This window comes from Phyllopteryx taeniolatus, chromosome 8 (genome assembly GCF_024500385.1).
Source record: "Phyllopteryx taeniolatus isolate TA_2022b chromosome 8, UOR_Ptae_1.2, whole genome shotgun sequence".
NCBI lineage: Eukaryota > Metazoa > Chordata > Actinopteri > Syngnathiformes > Syngnathidae > Phyllopteryx > Phyllopteryx taeniolatus.
The window spans coordinates 23,134,098-23,154,687 of NC_084509.1; the positions used below are offsets into that span (position 1 = coordinate 23,134,098).

General features: G+C 40.7%; 2 protein-coding genes across 6 annotated transcripts in view; one reads left to right on the forward strand and one right to left on the reverse strand.

The window, feature by feature from the left end:
• tp53i13 (tumor protein p53 inducible protein 13) overlaps nt 1-20,590 on the forward strand; it is a 400,199-nt gene that overhangs the window by 118,461 nt on the left and 261,148 nt on the right. The window lies entirely within an intron of this gene.
• Nucleotides 377-19,058, reverse strand: slc6a4a (solute carrier family 6 member 4a). Of its 5 annotated transcripts, XM_061781336.1 has the most exons (16): nt 18,928-19,058; nt 18,378-18,597; nt 17,880-18,178; nt 11,941-12,693; nt 10,302-10,436; nt 9,635-9,857; nt 7,473-7,611; nt 6,955-7,089; nt 6,445-6,548; nt 6,193-6,320; nt 5,894-6,006; nt 4,007-4,138; nt 3,478-3,577; nt 3,285-3,385; nt 2,895-3,062; nt 377-1,810 (listed from the first exon to the last, which is right to left on the reverse strand). In XM_061781336.1, the coding sequence occupies exons 4-16, from the start codon at nt 12,413-12,415 to the stop codon at nt 1,736-1,738; spliced, it is 2,028 nt and encodes a 675-aa protein (XP_061637320.1). In that variant the 5' UTR covers nt 12,416-12,693; nt 17,880-18,178; nt 18,378-18,597; nt 18,928-19,058; the 3' UTR covers nt 377-1,735. The 5 variants fall into 5 exon arrangements, with proteins under 5 accessions (XP_061637320.1, XP_061637317.1, XP_061637319.1 ...); XM_061781333.1 differs by lacking the exon at nt 17,880-18,178; XM_061781335.1 differs by lacking the exons at nt 17,880-18,178; nt 18,928-19,058 and adding an exon at nt 18,693-18,889.

The window sequence follows — 20,590 nt, forward strand, 5'->3', positions numbered from 1 at the left end:
TTGATGTATCAAAAGTACTAGTGGTATCAGTACTCTGTATCAGTATTGGTGAGTACTCGACTAAATAACTGCACTGGTACCAGTCTGGGGGTTTTATAAAAAAAAAAAAAAGTGCTATCAAACAACCCTACTCTGTAGGATGCTGTGCAGTTCTCTACCACTGAAAGCAAAAGAAAAAAAAGTGTGCTAAATACACACCTCTCTGACAGTCACACAAAACTGAGCATGAATAACTACAGAATGGTGAATGTGTAACACCTCTTTCACTGGATCCCACTTCATCGTGCAAGTGTTCATAATATCGTGGCAGTTTTTACAATAAAGCAAACAAAACATTGGCAACAAACGAAAAAGAATCACCAAAGACACATTTTATTTCTCCATATATCTTTTATTATCTGATACTTGTCGTATATTTCTATAGCTTTATTCTATACAGGTAAGTTATGCCAATAGACTCTGGGTTGTCTTTTGTAGACATACATCGATCTTCTACAAGCTTGAGAGGTACTAGAGGGAGTTACATCCTTCATTAGGTCATTTGGCAGTTGACAACAACGAGAGACGATTTTGTACACACACGCTCTCCTGCACACACTTTGAGTACACTACACACACACACACGCACGGCATGCACATTTAAAGGCTGACCATCCCTACCTACCCATAGAGTCGCACATGCATCAGCACATACACACTCAAATCCAAACCAACTACACAACTGAACACACACATTCACCTCCATGAGGGGCAGGGAAACGGTTTTTCACAGGATAGATTACACCAGTACCACACTGACGAGGAAATACACATTGGGATGTACAGTACTTGCCATATTTGAAGTCTTAAGTCTTGACCTTGGTGATGGTATTAAGTCCATATTTGGTTTCTATTACTGACGCCTCTGCAACATGACCACAAGCTCAGAAGGCGACTGAATAAGCGTCATCGTTATGTAACGTACATGTTAAAATATGGAAGTGACAGAATGCAGATGCTTGACAAAAATAAATGCAGACTTCATTTTGCACTTATAGAAGGAAAACAATGTCAACATGAGGGTTTTTCTGGAGGCCATTGTAAGTCTTTCTGTCTTACACACACACACACACACACACACTCAGTACAAATACATGTCACAAAAACACACTGCTTCACAGTGTATAGTACTCTTAGCAAATCTGTCCTTATAGTCCAACATAAATGGAACGACGATACTGCCACTTCGAATGAAATATGAGCAGAACAAATATCATATATTTGGCTTCAATGAAGAGAGGGAATACCTGAATTTTGCTACATATTAGAATGCATAACTTATCTGTATATTATTCAAATGATACAATGAGAGGGAAGAGATAATCATGTGTGCACTAATCGAAATGATCAGTACATACTATGTACAGTTTGACTTACACGACTGCATCAAAATAATTGTATAAAATAGGTGTTATCTGAACAAAAAGGCAGTGAGGCTCAGTCGCGAAATGGAAAGATGCCGTGTATGAAAATCTGCTCACGAACTGAGACAAACAAAATAAGATTGCTGTAACCTGTCTTCACCTACATCACATCCCAAAACATTTCCGGATTTCGGCTGCACAAAGACATTGGGTGTGAGAGATGCATGAAAATGAGGCAAACGTGGTGAAAGGTAGCCTTCATGTTTTGTAGTGTTGCAAGGGATCCAGAAGAGGGCACTCTAAGTAGCTTAAATTGGCACAGGAGGGTCAGGTCAGACTGCGTTGGTGACTATGAAGCCTCTGTGTTGCTCATTGCTGGGCTCAGGAGTGATGCTCTTTGATAAACGCTGCAAACACATTTACAAGTACACTTGGTTAATATGTCCAACTTTCAAGATGCCGAGTCGCCGAAATTGGCAGTCAATGCTGAATTAAGTAGCATGTATCCGTTATTGTAGGATCACATCTTCGAAGAAAAGCTTGTTTGAAATGAATAATTACAGTTGAATAACACTGAATATTTCTTTATTTACTGAATATGCAAACAACATTGATAGACCTACAATAAGCGTTTTCGGGATTGCCCCCCCCCCCCAAAAAAAGAAAAAAAAAGGAAACAAAAATGAAAAGAAATTCTGAATTTAAAAAAAAAAAGGTGAATCCACAGGTGCCAAATGTGAGTATGCTGGGGTCCACTATTTAGTAATTAGCACATCATTTGTTGCCATGTCTTTAGTGTCGCACCATCTTTACTAGAAATACAGGTTTTACACTTTTCAATTATTTTATGACTGCAGTTTAATTTAAAAAAAAATACTACATCAAACTGTAAAAAAACCCCTGCCATTAAGAAAGACTTTGACCTTGTTTACACTCGCCTATCCCCAGGAGTTTGTGTATGTGTTTGTCATGTACTGTATATGTTTACACTGCAGCATGCTGACAGTGTGTGTCAGTGTCATTGCGCGCCTCAGCAGTTGTGTCAATACTGGACAATATGTCCTTACGACAGCTTAGCACAATATTATAATGATGTTGATGATGAGAGGAAAGTATTTTTTTTTTGGGTCCCATCGTTATAGTGTGGCAGGTGTGCGATTGTACAAAGCAATGAGTGAGCATTCAGTAGCTTGAATGAAAGGACGTCCCACTTCCTAGTCTGTGCGGTCAGTCGATAGCCTACTTGCATAACCGGCGTTGTGTAGTTTGTGGAGCCTGAATTAGTGTTTTTCCCCCTTCACTAATCTCTAACCTATGCTTTTTCCTTTGATGCTAACTTGTACACAGTACAGGTAGATGTTGGCCTCAACTGTTGCATGGGAAACTGACTTAGTGAGACTGCCTGGAGAGATCAGAGGAGGACAGGGAATTGATTCGCTAATTCTTTAGGAGTGAAATGACACAAATTAAAAGTGTGAGGGAAGGGCATACCTGTTTGAATGTGCCCTTGGCATTGATTAGGTGGTAGACCATGTAAGCAGGCACGCAGATTAATGAAGACACCCCGATACTGTAGCCAAGGGATGTGGTCCAAGGTGGATACTGGTAGTCAAATAACTTGACGTCAGGAGGGAAGGCCAGGAAGCTGATGATGATGAACTGCAAATGGAAAACAAGTTAAAATACAGTGCGTGTGTGTCCTGGTATTCATGGCTTTTAGGCCTAAAGTTTGTTTACATAGTCATGTCATGGGGAACAAAAATAATATAAATATACAGGAGGAGCTTTTTTGGAATTATAGCAGTGGCCTGTGAAGAGGATTGAAGGATAAGTGATACCAAATAAGAATATAACCCGTTTCTGTGTATGTGTGTGTCTCACCAGCAGAAAGCTGGGGCAGATGGCGACCCAGCAGATCCTCCAGAAGCATCCCGGGTGGAAACCGAGCATGACCTGGATGTCGTTGCAGAAACGAGTGGTACCTGAAATACACACACAACCCACGCGCACACTCAACACGTTCATCTACAAATTGTGCAGGTGTATTTCTTGTGAGAACTAGGCCCAAACTAACCGTAGAACCAGGAAACGGCGATGACTTCGAGCAGCACCACAGTGATGACTGCAGGGCCCGTGGCATACTCCTCAAACAACTTCACCACAAAAGCTCCTCCCTGATTCAAAAAGAAAAACAACAGTCTCTGAAAAATCCTTTTTCTAATCACTCCTTCGCAACAGGCCTTGTCCACAGACGATGATGATAACATGTTGCATGTGTAGAGCGCAGCCGTTAATTACCCCCTTACCTTAATTGAGGGCTGGAGATAAAGGAATTACTACTTTAATCTGATTTCTACATCATTGTAAACTGCAGCTAATTACATTAGCTAAATGAAGCATCAACACACACAGAAGCATATTTATATACTTAGAAATTTGAAAAATAATTCTGAAATTGCGTGAAATGCCAAGGAATTAGTAGTTCATACATCACAGCAATGCCGTAGCAATTCCCAGATAGGGACTGTAAACAGTGCATGGTTATGTTATGTTCTTTTGAACATAACTTCTACTTAAAGTGGAGTAGAGTTGATGTGCCTTACATATGTGAGAGTGGAGAGCGCCCCGAGGTAGCAGACACAAACGAGGCCAAAGACAAAGCGCTCTCGCCTCTTCACCAGGACATTGGGGAACTCGTCAAGCATGGCGGTGACCACCCCCTCCAGACCGGCAAACTGAACAGAGGAAGAAGATACGAGCAGATAAGAACTGAACTGACCACTGGGTGCATTATATTCATCCAGGCACTTTTAATACTGCTGGTCCTCACTACAGTTATGGGTGAGCTTGAGATTAACCCTAGGGGGGATTTGGGAGAGAGGCTGGGTACATCCAGGAGTGGCCACCAGCCAATCGCAGGGCATACAGACAACCAATTTAGAGTCTTCACTTAACATAACATGTGCTGTTATGTCTTTGGAATATGGGAGGTACCCGGAGAAAACCCACAGAAATACAGCCTAAGTCAAGACTCCAACCCAGGAACTCTCGACTGTGGGGCAGACATTCTAACCACTAGCAAACCACTATTTCCACATGATGCCATATGCTTTATTTTGCAACCTTTAAGAAGGTGATAATAACTCAGTTTGGGTTGGCTGTTGTGGTAAAAACTATAGCAATAGTAATACAGCATTAATTGCCTAAATTCTTGGAATACCTTTCAACGTTTTGAAAGGGGGAGAAAAAAAACAAACAAACAAAAAAAATCACAAATAAAACTTTTTTCCCCCATAGTAATACACACACGAAGCGTTTGTTGTCTTGGTAGTGTGTAGGTTAGGTCGTGCTCGGAAAATACAACAAAACACACGCACAAGAAATAGCCCATATCACATTGAACTGGAAGACAAACAAGAAAATATATATATTTTTTTAAATTACAACATTTAGAGCAGGGGTTGGTTATGGTCCAGTTGGGAGAGGGTGCCATCCAGTGACCGAAAGGCTGACGGTTCAAATCCCGGCTCAGACTATCAGCGTGTCCTCGGGCAAGACACTGAACCCACATTTACCCTCATTTGTCTCGCCTTGCGCGGCAGCAGCTGCCCCATTGGTGTATGAAAGTGTGTGTGAATGCAAGGCTTTGTAAAGCGCTTTGGGCCCCGTAATGGTGTAGATAAAGAGCAATAAAGTACATTTACCCTGGTGCCTGCAGGAACCGTGTCACTGACCCCCCGATTTAGATTCGTAACTTACAAGGCCAGTTCAACTCCAGGATTTAAATACAAATCCTCCTCCTCGTCATCTATTGCTTCACTCCCATCTCTTTTAATATGTAAGGAGTAAATAATTTCCAAAAATCAGTTGGCATGAATTTGCCCACTGTGCATTGCTCAACAGTGAGATGGTAGAGCTGATGTCTGTACTGTAGTGCTCACAGTACAGTATAGTGTTAGCCTCTTTGGAGGCTTAAACATATTTTGCAGAGTAGAATTTTTCTTCATTAAAGTAAATTCCTCATTTCATAGGCAAAAGCTTACAAACAATGGAAGATGACTTAAACAGAAGACGTGGGCGACACAAGCCAAGTATACATATAGTATAAAATTACCCAAAGCAACACATTGTGGAGTAATATCCACAGTCATGAAAAGGAGACGCAAAGCATCCCTGATCCCACACTGATTATCAGTATCCAATAAGAGCTTCACAGATCTCGAAAGCTGGCTTCTTGGGCACAGATCAACACAGGCTTATTGGGAAAAGATCACCGCACTGATAGAAGGGCACTGTCACATTGTTTTGTTTACTTTAAACCAAAAGTCAGCGGGAGGGTGACGCGGCCAAACAAGTCAAAGAGAACACAGTTTGCATATATGACTGTGCTAATATGAAATATGTTTTGTGGTTTTAGGGGAAGAACAACATGTGACTGGCACGTTTATCTCACAGAACCGTCACTCATGAGCAACAATGAGTTAACTTACTGTGCTGTCCAGACCCAACATAATGATCATGAGGAAGAAGATTATGGCAAAGAAGGTTGCAGCAGGCATGTTCGCAATGGCTTCTGCGTAAATGATGAAAAGCAGACTGGGGCCTAGAAAGAGAGGGAGAGGAAAAAAGACAAGCAGGTTAAGGGGAGATGCTAGTTAAAATATCATCTATATGGAGTGTTCTGAAATGATGTTGTGACCTTCAATAAAATGTAGGGGAATATATTGTGAGAAGGGATGTTTCCCCAACAATGTGATGATGAATAGAGATGCTCAGTGTAGTTTCTTACCAGCATCTTTGGCAACAGCATCCACATCCTGGTGCCTCATCTCAGCCATGTAGCCCAGCACAGTAAAAATCACAAAGCCGGACAGAAAGCTGGTCAGGCAGTTCACCGAGCTGGTGACCAAAGCGTCTCTGAAAGGGGCAGAAAAGAAGATTGTGTGCAATGTATCTTTTGTAGTGTTACTTGTGAGTCTAATGTGTATGTTGCTGTTATGACTTTCGGCTTGTCCCATCAGGTGCTTTAGGTTAAACATACTTGTAGCAGTTGTTGTGAAACGGGTTGTAGCTGGCAAATGCAAGAAGAACCCCAAAGCCTGGACCCAGCGAAAAGAAGATCTGAGCTGCAGCATCGATCCACACCTTCAGCACGACATAAGGAACGAATTGTAGGTGGTAGAAACAAGAAGTTCATTTGCTAGTAATAAAAAGACCATTTTACAAAGGTATATTTATTTGTCTCCTGCTAAATCCGGGATTTTGGCATTCTTTCCTCAGATTGAAATATAATTCACCTGCTTTAAACTATTAAAGCCCTGTGTTTATGCAACAAATGACAACCTGATCTGATTAAAAAAAAAAACGTTTTGACAGAAATTAACGAGTTCTAACGGCTGATAGAATGCGCAGTCTGGACCAGATCTGCATAAAACTGGATGGGAGTTAACATCTTCTGACCCTGCATACACATACAATACAATAATAATAATCTAAAACGTTTCTGCCACACCCAACCGCCGTGATGAGGTCAAAATAGCACTTTTCTTACTGTAGTGCTGATCAGTTTCTCCCAATCAGGTTTGAGATAGAAGACCACACCCCTCCAGGCCCCAGGTAGAGTGGCCCCACGGATGAGGAGCACCAGGAGGACCAGATAAGGAAAGGTGGCTGTCACCCAGACCACCTGAAACAATACATAAATTAACCTGATATGGATAATCCTTTTAAATAATATATTCAATGTTTGTGTGTACGCTGATGATCATGTAAAAGTGTGACATCACCACATTACAGTCTATCTTTGCTCTTGTTTTTCATTTGGTGAAATTGAATCAAGTCAAGCTGCTAAAAAAAAAAAAAAAAAAAAAAAAGACTTTCAGGTCTGGTTTGTGGTCTCATTGACTTAACTGGTGAACCACAGAAGATTCCTCTAACCAACTTGCCCAACAGCAGTGATGAACGATAACGAGTGTGATATACGATAAACATTCTCCTCAATACAACCATCTATCCATCCATTCAAAGTGACACGCTCCCCCCATTAGCGGTACTGGGGCCGTCGGTTACCTTTCCCGATGTCTTGACGCCCTTCCAGATGCTGAAGTAGACGATGGTGAAGATGAAGAGCAGGCAGAGGGCCAGCTGCCAGCTGATGGAACCCAGCTGATGCAGACCTGAAGAGAGGTGGACCTGCAACACGTGTCGACTGGAGGGGAGGAGCCCGGGTGAGGATGTTGGGAGGTAGATGGAAAGAGACAAAGGTGAGAGAAATGTTAATATGCTCACAAAAGGGAACGATGGCATGCAGACAGCAATAATCAAGGGGGCAGGGAGGCTGGCATACAGTATATGTAGCTGAATTAAATAACCACCATTGGAAATCACATTGATTTTAAAGGACGCATTTTTAATAGATGACCACTTTCTATAAATAGTGACAGCTTGTAAAATTAGTTGTGTTGCGCTATCTAATCGTTCTTGTTTTGTTGGTTCATTGCAAAGTAGTATAAGTTTGGAAATAATTTACAACGGGGGGTGAATTATTTGGAGTACACCTATATAATAGAAAACGATAATTTTCTCATTGAGTGGATTTTGTAAAAAACCTAATGCACCGTAGCTACTAAACTTTATACATTTTGGACTGGGGGGGGGGGGGGGGGAGGGGAAGTTATTCATTTGGACACACGCTTGTTTCCACGCTTGTGTTGCTACAAGAAAGTTTGCATACATGCAAAGTGGGCATACTGTAGGTTGCATGACCGCAGTAGCATTGGTGGGGGAAAAAATGGTTGGGGGGAAAAAAGAAAAAAAAAAAATATATATTTTGCCTTTACAAAGAGAATAACGCTGAGCTTTGGTTAGTGTCAAATAACTATTATTGTAAAATGTTTATTATTGTGACTGTAGTGTTGTTACTGTATTGTTAAATGTAATTTTGTTATTGTAACATTTTTACCAGTGCGTTTACGTCACACCTATTGTACTGCTTCCATCAGAAGCAAGTGTAGGTAAGTGCATAAAGAGAAAATAATGGCAAGCAGGAGGAGGTTGAAGTGGACAGTTACAATGTTATCTGGTCAAAGGTTCAGCACACAAAGCTAAGTTGATAAAAGACGGGTGCGATTTATGTAACAAATGGAAATTCTTGGCAACTTTTAAAATGTAATCAAACACCTTGGATAAAAACAGCTTGACACTGGACCAACCAAGTAGTCTAATGTCCTTCCTGCGACATTCACCAAAACACAGTGTTATAACTCATTATTATTATTTTTTAAATGAAAATAATGAAGTGACTATATCTGCATTGAACAAATTTTCATACAATCTTAATGTCAAATAATTATACTTCAGTATATCATGTAATGTAGATCATTACACACAGTCATGAGATTTTGTTTGACAGATATTTGTGAAGAAATACAAATATATTTGTACTTAACCCACCAACTATTATTTTTTTGGTCCAAAGTCATAAAATATTTGATTGTAAAATTACAATTTTAAATGATAAAATCATTAGGTACACCAGCACAATCTAATGATCCATCCATCCATCCATTTTCTGAGCCGCTTATCCTCACAAGGGTCGCGGGAGTGCTGGAGCCAATCCCAGCTATCATCGGGCAGGAGGCGGGGTACACCCTGAACTGGTTGCCAGCCAATCGCAGGGCACATATAAACAAACAACCATTCCCACTCAGATTCACACCTATGGGCAATTTAGAGTCTTCAATTAACCTACCATGCACCTACCTATGATGATAATCATAATCCAATATGCTGAAACAAACCTTAAAAGTTAAAGTGTAAATTGTTACAGGCTCATTGACAAAAATGTATGTTTGATATTGTGGTCGTAGTTTGCAGTGCTGAATCATACTGGCGAGGTTAAAATATTTTGCTTACCTGATTTAGCTGCAAACGGCTCTAAGATTGATATAGTGCAGTTTCAACACTGTTGAGCAAAGCTGAGCATAAGTGTCTTTGTGTGAGCAGAATTTCCACACATCGCTAATTTTGAATTTCATAATGTGCAGTGTGAGTCTTTGTTAGTCTGTTGTCTTCAATGTCTGCGCGCAGTTTCACTTATGTAATTTTTCAAATCAATCAATATTTTTGCTGGCTTTTGATATTGTTCTAGCTCTTACTTGTCCTCCTGTACTCGTTATCTCCCTCCTGTAAAGTCACCCCTTTGCTTCCACATCCCACTTACATGCACTTACGTATAGAACTCCTCAGCAGGAGAGGTGGAAGAGTTGGACCATGAAACATTGTGGTCAGTGGACATGTAGCGGTTACAGTTGCCCGTGTTCCAGCTATTGGTGCAAGTGGTCCAGGGAAGGGTAGGCTGGAACGACGACAACAGGTAGTACAAGGCCCAGGCCATGATGGTGTTGTAATAGAAGGCTATGTAGAGTGCTATGATGCAGATAGCAAAGCCTATACCTGGACGTAGGAACAAAATGGCCGTTAGAAAGAACATTCGACAACACTAAGAAAGTTCTGGCCTACACATATGTATACAATACTTTGTCATTTGACAAGTAGCATTTTGTGTGTCCTGCACAGATCCGTGACGCTTTCAAGCTTATGCTCAAGCGGTTGACATTTACCAGCCTCAACAATTTACATACGATCTAATTTCCAAACACCTGACATTTGGCATGGAAATGTGACGATTTCCATTACAGTCAGAACATCACTGTAAATGTTCAAGAATTCAGAGCTGCTCAACGCAACAGGTTAAACGAACCTGCCGAAATCTTGACACTATGCTTCTTTAACTTTTTTTTCCCCCCTTACAGCCAATTATCTTATGTTGGCACCATTCAATCATCCCACCCCACTATTAAACTATTACTAAACATGTTTTCCCCCATCAGCTCCTACCTTTGAAGATGGGGCAGATGTGTTTCCAGATGGAGATGCACCCATTGCGGTGAAACTGGCCGAGAGCCAGCTCCATGTAGAAGAGCGGCACACCTCCAAACACCGCCATCAACAGGTAGGGAAGCAAAAAGGCACCTGAGATGAGAACACGGGTTAAAAGGTTTCAGTGGAGGGATGGGGTAATAATGTTAGGATGGATGGGGGAACCACAAAATAGATGACAAAAGTCACTTTTACACGTCGAAAAACAGCACAGTCCTGAATCTGAAATCTTATTCCAGGAAACGGCAATCAATAAAAGACATACGGTCCGTTAGGCACCCCTGCACGTCATGACAATATCTGCTTTAAAAAAAAAATATATATATATATATCTACCTTGACTGTCACTGTCAGATATACTTTGATAGGTTTTCTACTGTGGTTGTAGTTTGCAGCCTTCAGATTTACAAAGACTACATACTTGGATTCTAACGTGCATTTATTAATATCACATCTCCCCTTTCTTCACTCGTATCTGATCATCAGTTTACTTCATGTGAATGTGTGCTTTTTTGTGTGTGCGTGTTCTTTTTTTTTTGGACAAAGATAAGCGTTGATTGAGCACCTGGCCAAGCAACAGGTTATTAAGCAGACAGGACACTGAGGCCATTCCAATAAAACAAAACCCCACACAATTAATACTGTTGCCTCTATCATGTGTCTCCTTGAGCACATCTGGGCTTCACACATATACACACACACAGACACGCAAAACAGGAAATTGCATGGACTTTATTATTGCAGATTCAATAAAAGTGGAAAGGGAGTCTTTGTTTTGTGGGAGGTAAGGATTTTGTGACAGACTGGCAGAATTTCTTAATTTTGCTACCTAGATTGTGTAAATACAGCGCTTAAATAATTTATTTGCGCACGTATTTGTCTCAGAGACCATCCAGCATCATGAAGTGCTTTAATTGTGGACTCAAAACATTTCACCATTTTGAACAGGAATGAGGAATTTCAAATTGAATTTAGCTTTTTATTTTCAAATTTGAGCAGATTCATTTGGCCTCTCTGAAGAGTTGGAAATTAATCACATGTAACACTCACTAACTAACAAACAAAAGATTTTTGTTCAGGAATGCAAGTAAATAATAAATTTGACATTTTAAGAAACAATGTGGATTACCATTTATTTTTCTGTATATAAATTTCAATAACAATAATATTAATTTCCATTAAATAGCTTGTTCATACTGGTGTATTAACCATCACAGAAACATAAAAAAGGGCCATTCCCAGCCAGTGCCAGTAATTTAGGGCATCTGTGGCATATACCATATGCTGGGTGGTGGTATGTCAAGCACTGAATAGGTATATATTTGGGTCCTGCACAGGAACCGAATTTCTAATTTGGGTCTTCATCTGAAAGTAATTAGGAAACACGTTGCTTTTAATTGCTGCACATATTCTTCTGCTACTTCAGAAGACTTATTTTAGGAGCCCACAACGGAGTCAGTGTTATTTCATACAGATTATCCTATTGTAATCTTAAAGTCACAGAAAAATAATGAATTAAAACAAACAAACAAAAAAAACATTCCATTTTGACCATTCTGTAACCCAGACTCCCTCTTCGACACATCTAACTCCTCACCTCCTCCATTTTGGTAGCAGATGTAAGGGAAACGCCACACATTGCCAAGGTCCACTGCGTATCCAATCACAGAGAGCAAGAAGTCCATCTTCTTGCTCCAAGTTTCTCTGGGCCGGTCCAAGCTGGTTTGTTGGACCACCAGAGTCTTGAGGCCTCCCAGCGGTTCAGCGGACCCGGAGCCGCTTGCGGGCCCCGAGGCCGAACCCGTGGAGTATGCGTCGGGAAGCCCCGATCCCTCCTTGGAGCTCTGCGGGCCAGACGTGGTGAAGCCGTTGGACACCTGCTGGCCAGAAGCCGGGTTCAGACTCTTGGGTCCTCTCTCCGCAAGACCGTCAGCCAGCATCAGTCGACAGTTTTCGTCCTGAGTCCCCTCCTCTTCTGCCTTCACCTCCTCGCTCTCCTTGCCTCTCTCAGCCTCACTCTCCCATTCCTCCTTTGTCAACATGCTGGTCATCATCAGATCTTTTGTCTCCATTGGGTCACGCTGATGGTGGTGTTTGTGTTATGGTGAGGCAGTTACGGCTGGGAAGAGGCCAATGAAAGTAAGATGGTCTTGCTGCCCGATATGGTGCCCATTAGGGGAACAAAGATGGGGAAGGGAAGGGCGAGGAGAGGAAGGGAATGATGTGGTAAAGAAGTGTCTGTGTCCTTCTCGGACATACAATGGCGAGGCAAGGACGAAGATAAGTAAGATTGAGAGCAGGCAAGAGAATTTTGGATATTGTCTGTTAATTGCTTATTATCAAAGGCTCGCTGTAAAAAAAAGAAAAAAAAAGAAAACATCAACTATTGAGACAAGAACATCGATAAAAATGAATGATTGAAACAAAGTGCACTCTCGGTTTAACTTTGAACCTTGACTGTTCTTGATTTAAAAACAGCAGTGTTTCTAAGAAAATACAAGAAAGATACATGTGGTACAGCTATAAATTGAGGAAATACACGATGATTCCCTGAACATTTCTTCATGTATCCAATTTCATGGGGAATGAATGAGTTGCATAACTTTTGTCATTCTTATCTGATCGAAAATTGATAGTCAGAAGTTAGAAGACAAGAATAAGCGCATGAAGCATCAAACCTTCTCAAACCAATATTGATACAAAAAGCAGGAAAAGCAAGAACTTAGACTGAATGACCATAATTTGTTCAACCAATGAATGTTTGTTCAGTGTGAGGATACTAAACAGACCACAGGCACAGAAAAGAAACAAAAACATACCAATGACTAAACAAACACATATGTCCTCTGAATGTAGTACAAATAATTTTAAAGTCTGCATTTAAATTAAATGCACATGGTTGCACACATGTAAGTAAACATACATTTGTAAGTTGTTGTTTGAATCTAAACGGAATACATAAATTTAAAATGACAGGATAATCAATAATAGATTGTATTTTCAAGGGACTATAACAAACATTCAGTTTCATGCAATATCACGATTAATGGGTACAGCTGAGTTATTACTAAAACTTTAATTAGACTCATTTTGCACCATTTCAGTTGCCCCAGTGTATTCGGTGGCTCAATGAATGGTCATCCTCATTTTAAGCCAGTTGAAAACTACGATCATGTCGGCAATGACCTCATTTCAGCTTAATACATAAAAACTTTGGACCAAAATAAAGCATTTCAATTACAATGCACTCTGACCTTATGTGCATTTTTTTTTTTAAACAAATTTCCAAAATATGAAAGTGGAGGGAAAAAAATGAAACTTAAAAAGAACTTCCACAACTACATGAATTTCATTAAAAATCAGTTATCCTAAGTGCACAGACAATTACCTGTTGAGTGGTAGTCAGTTAAAAGACAGAAGCAGCAGTACATAAAGAAAATTGGGAAAATCCTTGCCAAGGAAGCAAACAGCGTGGACGAGTACACCGGCAGCCAACTGGCCATTGCGCTCTCGAGTCTCTCTCTTGTTTCTTTCTCTCTCCACCTCCTTCACCAACTCACCAGCGCCCGCGCACACACACACACACACGCACACACACAGAGAGAGACACGGCAGTGCAGCCATATGCAGCGATGATGCATGCACACGAACTATTGATACTGGATAAAGGTTGTGGTTGTTGGGGAGCTATTTTGATATACAACGTACGAACAGTGACGATACACACAAAACTATTATTTTTGGATTATAATTCACTGTTCCACACTCCAGTATCGGTACAGAGATACAAACTAACAGGTGGCATTCTCCAACTCCCTTATCTCTTTTTATCTTCCTTAACTATGCTTTCATCCTGTCTACCCATAACATTTCCTTCATGCAATCCAAGGAGGGATCAGATTATTTGAACTTTGAACATGTTGCCCATACTTTATCGGAATTCTGCTGTTCAGAGTTATCTGGAAATGTTTTCTCCCTGTGCATCCAAAACAGGAACATTCAGATATTCATTTGTGTTCATTGTCAAATGAGGTGCCCTGTGATTGGCTGTCGACCAGTCCAAGGTGTGCTCACTCGTGACCTTAAAGTGGACAAGCGGCATAGCAAATGGATGAATGGATAGTCAAATGGGCTCAGCGGTGACTGTGGGGCAGGAGAGAGAATACCCCACCAGATCCAGTGGTCCGCACGGTTTTTTGTTCCGCAATGCATTTTAGATTTAACACAGAGTTGTGATTAAATTGTGCAGTCGGCGATTCAAACAGCACAGTCGTCACGGCTGGCAGATGCTAATATTTTTCATATTTATTTTGGGGCAGCTATGAAGAAACTATGAACTGTGGCTAGCACTGAGTGGTGATGCAAATGTGCAACATCTGCTACATTGTTGAAACTTTATATCACTTGTGACATTTTGGTTGTCTGAATGATTTGTAGGCACTCATTGTTGTGGTTTCTTATTCTTATTAGCATTATTTTGGTAAATGCATTTCCTTTTTGAGGGTTTTAACACTAAATTTAGAAAGCTTGTGTATTCTGCTAAAAATGCACATATTTTAGGGGTCTTGCATATGACCCTCCAGATTTCCCGCAGAAACGCCCAACCCAGTACTCCCCCCCCCCTTTTACATATGCCACATCACAAGCACGATCTATGATGTATGATAAAAATAAAGAATCTTTGACATCAAACACAGAATGCATATTCTCACAGACACAAAATGCATTTGCACATCATACGGTTGTTTCATTTATGTTTTAAATTAGAAGAGGAAAAGACACCTGAATAGTCTGCCACATCCACACAAGGTGCCTGCTCCCAAACTTTGGGCTCGATGCCAGCTTTCAGAGCACATGGGAACTAAACAACACTCTTTAGTCAGCCATTGGCATGTAGAAATGATACGCTTATCAGACTCTGGCAACTCTCTAGCTTTTCCTGAATAGTCAACTTTTGTTTTCTTTCATATTTAATCTCTATCTCGATGTATGCTGATAGCCACAGAAAACACAAAGGCTGGCAGGTGAGGAGAACAACGCCTAAAAGAAAAAGTTCAGAGGGAGGAAAATTGGGGAGTCTGATATTGATTAGAAACTGGATCCAGCTTCAAATGAAAAGGTCAAAGAAAGAAACTTCTGGTCAGTTGTCAAGACATGGTCAAAATGAATTTCCTGTTCAGTTTAGTTTCCTAGTAGATTTATTGAACTTATTATGAATGAGGGCAAAGCATACTTTTTGATGGAACAAATCAGTCAATAAAAGTCATTCAGAACCGATGAAAAGTATGCAGGGTCATGTATAAAAAAAATAAATAAAAAAATAAATAAACAACAACAAATAATAATAATAATAAGTGTGAGCTGGCCGGTGGCCAAAGGCCGTCTACAGAAGCTTGCTCTAGGGATGTGGAACGTCACCTCTCCGGTAGGGAAGGAGCCGAGCTGGTGTGTTAGGTCGAGAGGTTCCGACTAGATGTAGTCAGGCTCGCCTCCACACACGGCTTGGGCTCTGGTACCAGTCCTCTCGAGAGGGGTTGGACTCTCTTCCACTCTGGAGTAGATGTGTGTATACTTATTGCCCCCCGGCTCGGCGCCTGTACGGTTCACCCCAGTGGACAAGAGGGTAGCCTCCCTCCGCCTGGTTGGGGGAACAGGTCCTGACTGTTGTTTGTGCTTATGCACCAAACAGCAGTTCAGAGTACCCACCCTTTTTGGAGTCCCTGGAGGGGGTGGTGGAGAGCGCTCCCGCCGGGGACTCCATCGTTCTGCTGGGGGACTTCAATGCCTACGTGCTGGAAGGGCATGATTGGGAGGAACTGACTGTATCCCTCAGAGAGTCCTATGTGGGGTGCTTTGGGACTAAGGGGTACCGAACCCCCTAATACAGGCTGTTCGATCCCTGTACGATCAGTGTCAGAGTTTGGTCCGTATTGCTGGCAGTAAGTCAGATTCGTTTCCGGTGAGTGTTGGACTCCACCAAAGCTGTCCTTTGTCACGATTTTCTCGGCGCAGTCGAGGTGTAAAGGGGTCCAATTTGGTGGCCTCAGTATTACATCGTTGCCTTTTAAAGATTATATGGTTCTGTCGGTTTCATCAAGCCGTGAGCTCCAACTCTCAATGGAGCGGTTCGCAGCAGAGTGTGAAGCAGTTGGGATGAAAATCAGTACCTCCAAATCAGAGACCATGGTCCTCAGTCGGAAAAGGGTGGAGTGCCCTCTCCAAGTCGAGGATGAAATTCTACCCCAAATGAAGGAGTTCAACTATCTTGGGGTCTTGTTCACAAGTGAGGGAAGAATGGAACGGGAGATAGACAGGCGGATCGGGCTCTCCCTTTGTGATATGGTGAGACGCTCGGCCATCCGGGAGCAGTCAGAGTAGAGCTGCTGCTCCTCCGCATTGAGAGGATCCAGATGAGGTGGCTCGGGCATCTGATTAGGATGCCTCCTGGACGCCACACTGGTGAGGTGTTCTGGGCGCATCCTACCGGGAAGAGACACCCGGGGACGACCCAGGACACGGTGAAGAGACAATGTCTCCCAACTGGGGAGAGCTTCCCTGCTAAAGCTACTGCCGCCGCGACCCGACCTCGGATAAGCAGCAGAAAATGGATGGATTAAAAATAATAATAAAATTAAAAATGTCAAAAGCATTTTTTTTAATAATGTGAAATAATGCAATGTAACCAAAACTGCTGTGAATGTTTGGTTATTGTGGAAATGTGTATGTTTATTGGAGGGTGTCACTATGGGTTTTTGCATGCGAAATGTTCATGTTACTCTAATAATCCAGAGGCCAGGTACTGTATGAATGAGATATGATACTTAACTTACTGTACAAGTTCCTACTAAATCCTATAGGAGGTCTTTTTGGTAGGAAATGCAGTTGGTCCCCGAAAGTCAAACAGGCAGTGGTCGAAAACGTTCAATGGGTACACTTAAAAACTAATGAAATCCAATTCAAGTTCCGCCTCTCACAAACTGTATACAGTATTCAAATAAGAAATATTAGAAACACAAAAATAAAAATGATTTCAGCATGGTGTATATAGAAAAGGGCTACGTAAAATAATGTACCATTTTTGATAGAGTTCTTGTTTTGGACCTTATTAGCATGTCAAGGTGGACCTAATGAAGTGTCCGATGAGTGCACTCCTGATATCTGTATATAAATAGTGTCAGCAGAGGTGGAATTAAATAAAAAATAAATATTAAAAACTCACACTTAGTATGCTGCACAAACATCTGCACAAGCAACACCTCCCTAGTTTCAAAGGTCCTAATTAATTACATATGGGTGAATAGAGAAGTCTACGATACATATGCGAACTTGCTGCCTTGCTTTGCCTTGTAGTCAAGACCAGCTTCTTCAGTGAACTTTGATTGAAAGATAAATTGCGTGGAAAAAATGTATATGGTGTTGATGTATTGAGTTGTCCTGTATTGGGTCCACCAAATATTTGAATAGTGGCGAACCCTTTGACCAAAGTAGAAAAGTCTGCACGCACACATGACATATTTATTTGTATAACATACTCACCCCAGGAAAAGGCAGGTAGGCGACATCCCCTCTTATCCTCTTTGGGTTGTCTGGTCTGCTTTACATTATATTTTTTCAAAAACAAATAATGTCGCTATAATTCTTCTTTTTTTTTTTTTAACCTGTACCAACCACAGTACTTGCAAATCCAACAAATCCACACATTAAATAGCCTATTGAGTACAACTTTTCTTAATTACTTTGGGATTGCATCAAAATGGATTGGCTTTCTGCCAACTTTCAGGAGCTCAGGGGAACAGCGGGATTTGACCAGTGATGCAGTCGCAGATTATAGGAAACTGAAATTTAGAAGAAACAACTGTATAAAATGACTCATTTACCGAAGGCTTTAAAATAAATAATGGGTTGTTGAAATTATGTGACTCGAGAATAATTAAAGACTAAACCTAGAATTTTTCCTCTCAACAATGTAATACTGTCTCATCCGCATGGACGGTGTTAATAATTGTAATAATAATGTGGTCTGTGCGTTCTTACCTTGGTGTGTTGAGCAGGACGTAAAGCATGTGGTCATCTCACATCCAAGATGTGGCCTTATAAACACCAACCCTGAACCCGATCACAGGACACTGTGCCCGTGGTTGGTTTAAGGCGCAAATACACATGCTAAAGCATGCATGTGCCCACTTCCACTTATACGAACTGAGCTTTAGAGCTCCTAATCCAAGACTCTGTGATGCATATTTATAAGGAGGACCTACAAGAAACAAGAGTAGATGTAGAAATCAAGTCACAAATGTAGATCAGCAGGGTAGAACATTGTGAAGTGTGTGTTGGCGGACGAGAGATTACAGGTCAGTACAAGTCACAAGTTGTCTGTCCTCGGCTAACTAATCCATTTACTACAGACACCTGCAACCGACTGGGCCAAAAGGCACCACGCCAGGTAAAGGAGCACAATCAGTCTACCTGGCCATTTATATGTATGTGTGTGTGTATATTTGTGTACGTGCGTATCTACAGAGACAGAGATGACGTAAAGAAGGGCGGTTAAACGTTGACATCAAATAAAAGTGTATCCACTTACCAGTCTCTCCTTCTCATTCAAATCCAGCCTTCACAAATGTGTTGAACGTCATTCCAATCAGCATCAGCTGAGGCCACTAGGTTAATCCTCATTGCTACACACACAGGCTTTCCCACACAAACACAAAACATGAGGAAAGGGAACAAATGCAAGAGTACAAGGAGACAAAATTTATTGAAGAATTACAGTGTATCTGGTTCAACAATGGGCTTTTTGTCAAACTACATTCACCGTTGGAAGCAGAAACCATCATGAGACTTGATTATTAGATGTTAAATCAGTGTTGACAGATTTCAACATCCACAATTCTGGTTTGTTCAGCATTTTTGGCACTTACTTACAATAATGTCCCTTTAGTATCGCCCTCTGACATGATTCAACGTTTCAACTCAGTTGTATTGAACATGCTACATGCAAAAATGTGCAGTGACAGTGAAATGTCAGAGCCAGGGGCCTGAACACAAAACAGCGACCCCAAGAGGGCTGATTTAACATAAGAAAATGTGTGATAAATAAGTTCCAAATTCTATACTCTGGACCACAACAGGACACCAACCAACCATGTTACAGTCGTTTTAACTCTGCTTCTGATAGCCATAATAAGAATAAATGACTCACTTATAGTATTGTAAATACGACTAGTCAAGTAAGGCTTGTAATCAAGGTCTCAATTTGCACTACTGTAAGTGTACCCTTATTGTAAAGTGGTACCAAGCTAATGCAGTGTAATAAACAGAATAGCACAAACAAGAATAATGTATTTACTGCATTAAAAGTTTGTCCGTGAATCATACATTTAATCCGAAATAGAACAACTAAAACACTATAACTTAATAGGCTAAAGATGATGCATAAGAAAAGAAGACATCTCTGCACTTCATCATTGTCATCAAGTGGCAGGTCCCACAGACAATTCCTCAAAAAAAAAAAAATAATAATAATAATAATAAACTATGTCTCTCCAATGATTCTGCAATCGATGTTTTTTTTTTTTTTTTTAAATTTTTTTTTTTTTTAAACCTGTCCTGTTTAGGTGCATTTTTTTTAAACATGAATTTCAATATTTACCAATTTAAGGCTTTAAATGCAGACAAATAAGGGTTGGAGAAATTTAAAAACTTACTGTACTCAAATAGCAGAACTCTCTCTAAAAACCTCTCGCTCTCTTTATAGTACTAAACAATTACTGTATGTTAAGGGCATAAAAATGCATAGAAGCTAGTTGAGGATATCATCATTCCTTATCAAACACTTTTGAGCATGGTTAAAAAAAACACTTTAAATTTTCATTCAAAACAGTCAGAGGAAAGACACCATGTGAAGGACTTACCAGCACATCACCACCTTATGGCACAATGTACTTATGCATGGTCACCTGAAGTACGTGTCTTCCTTACAAAATAAATTCAAAAGTTTACCTTTAGTTAAAAACATTTTTTTTAGGTAGATAACTCACTGTCTTATAATGAAGCTTGCGCCATTAGATGGGAGGTTCGACTGAAAAAAAATCTAAATCTGTTCCTTACCCAAGCCTACTTGAATTAGACTTTGACGTCTACTTTGGCATAGAAAGTACATCTATGATTTCAAGTCGTCAGAATCAGAAGCCAAATAAAACTACAAATACCTGAAAAATCTACAATACTCAAGTAGAGAAGTACAA

Excerpts from the sequence above, each read along its gene's own strand:
- slc6a4a (XM_061781333.1), bottom strand. The coding sequence starts at position 12,415 with ATGGAGACAAAAGATCTGATGATGACCAGCATGTTGACAAAGGAGGAA. Across the intron at positions 10,437-11,940 it reads CTGCTACCAAAATGGAGGAG|GTGCCTTTTTGCTTCCCTAC; the intron begins GTGAGGAGTTAG and ends TTCTCATCTCAG. Across the intron at positions 6,007-6,192 it reads TGCTGTTGCCAAAGATGCTG|GCCCCAGTCTGCTTTTCATC; the intron begins GTAAGAAACTAC and ends CTCTCTTTCTAG.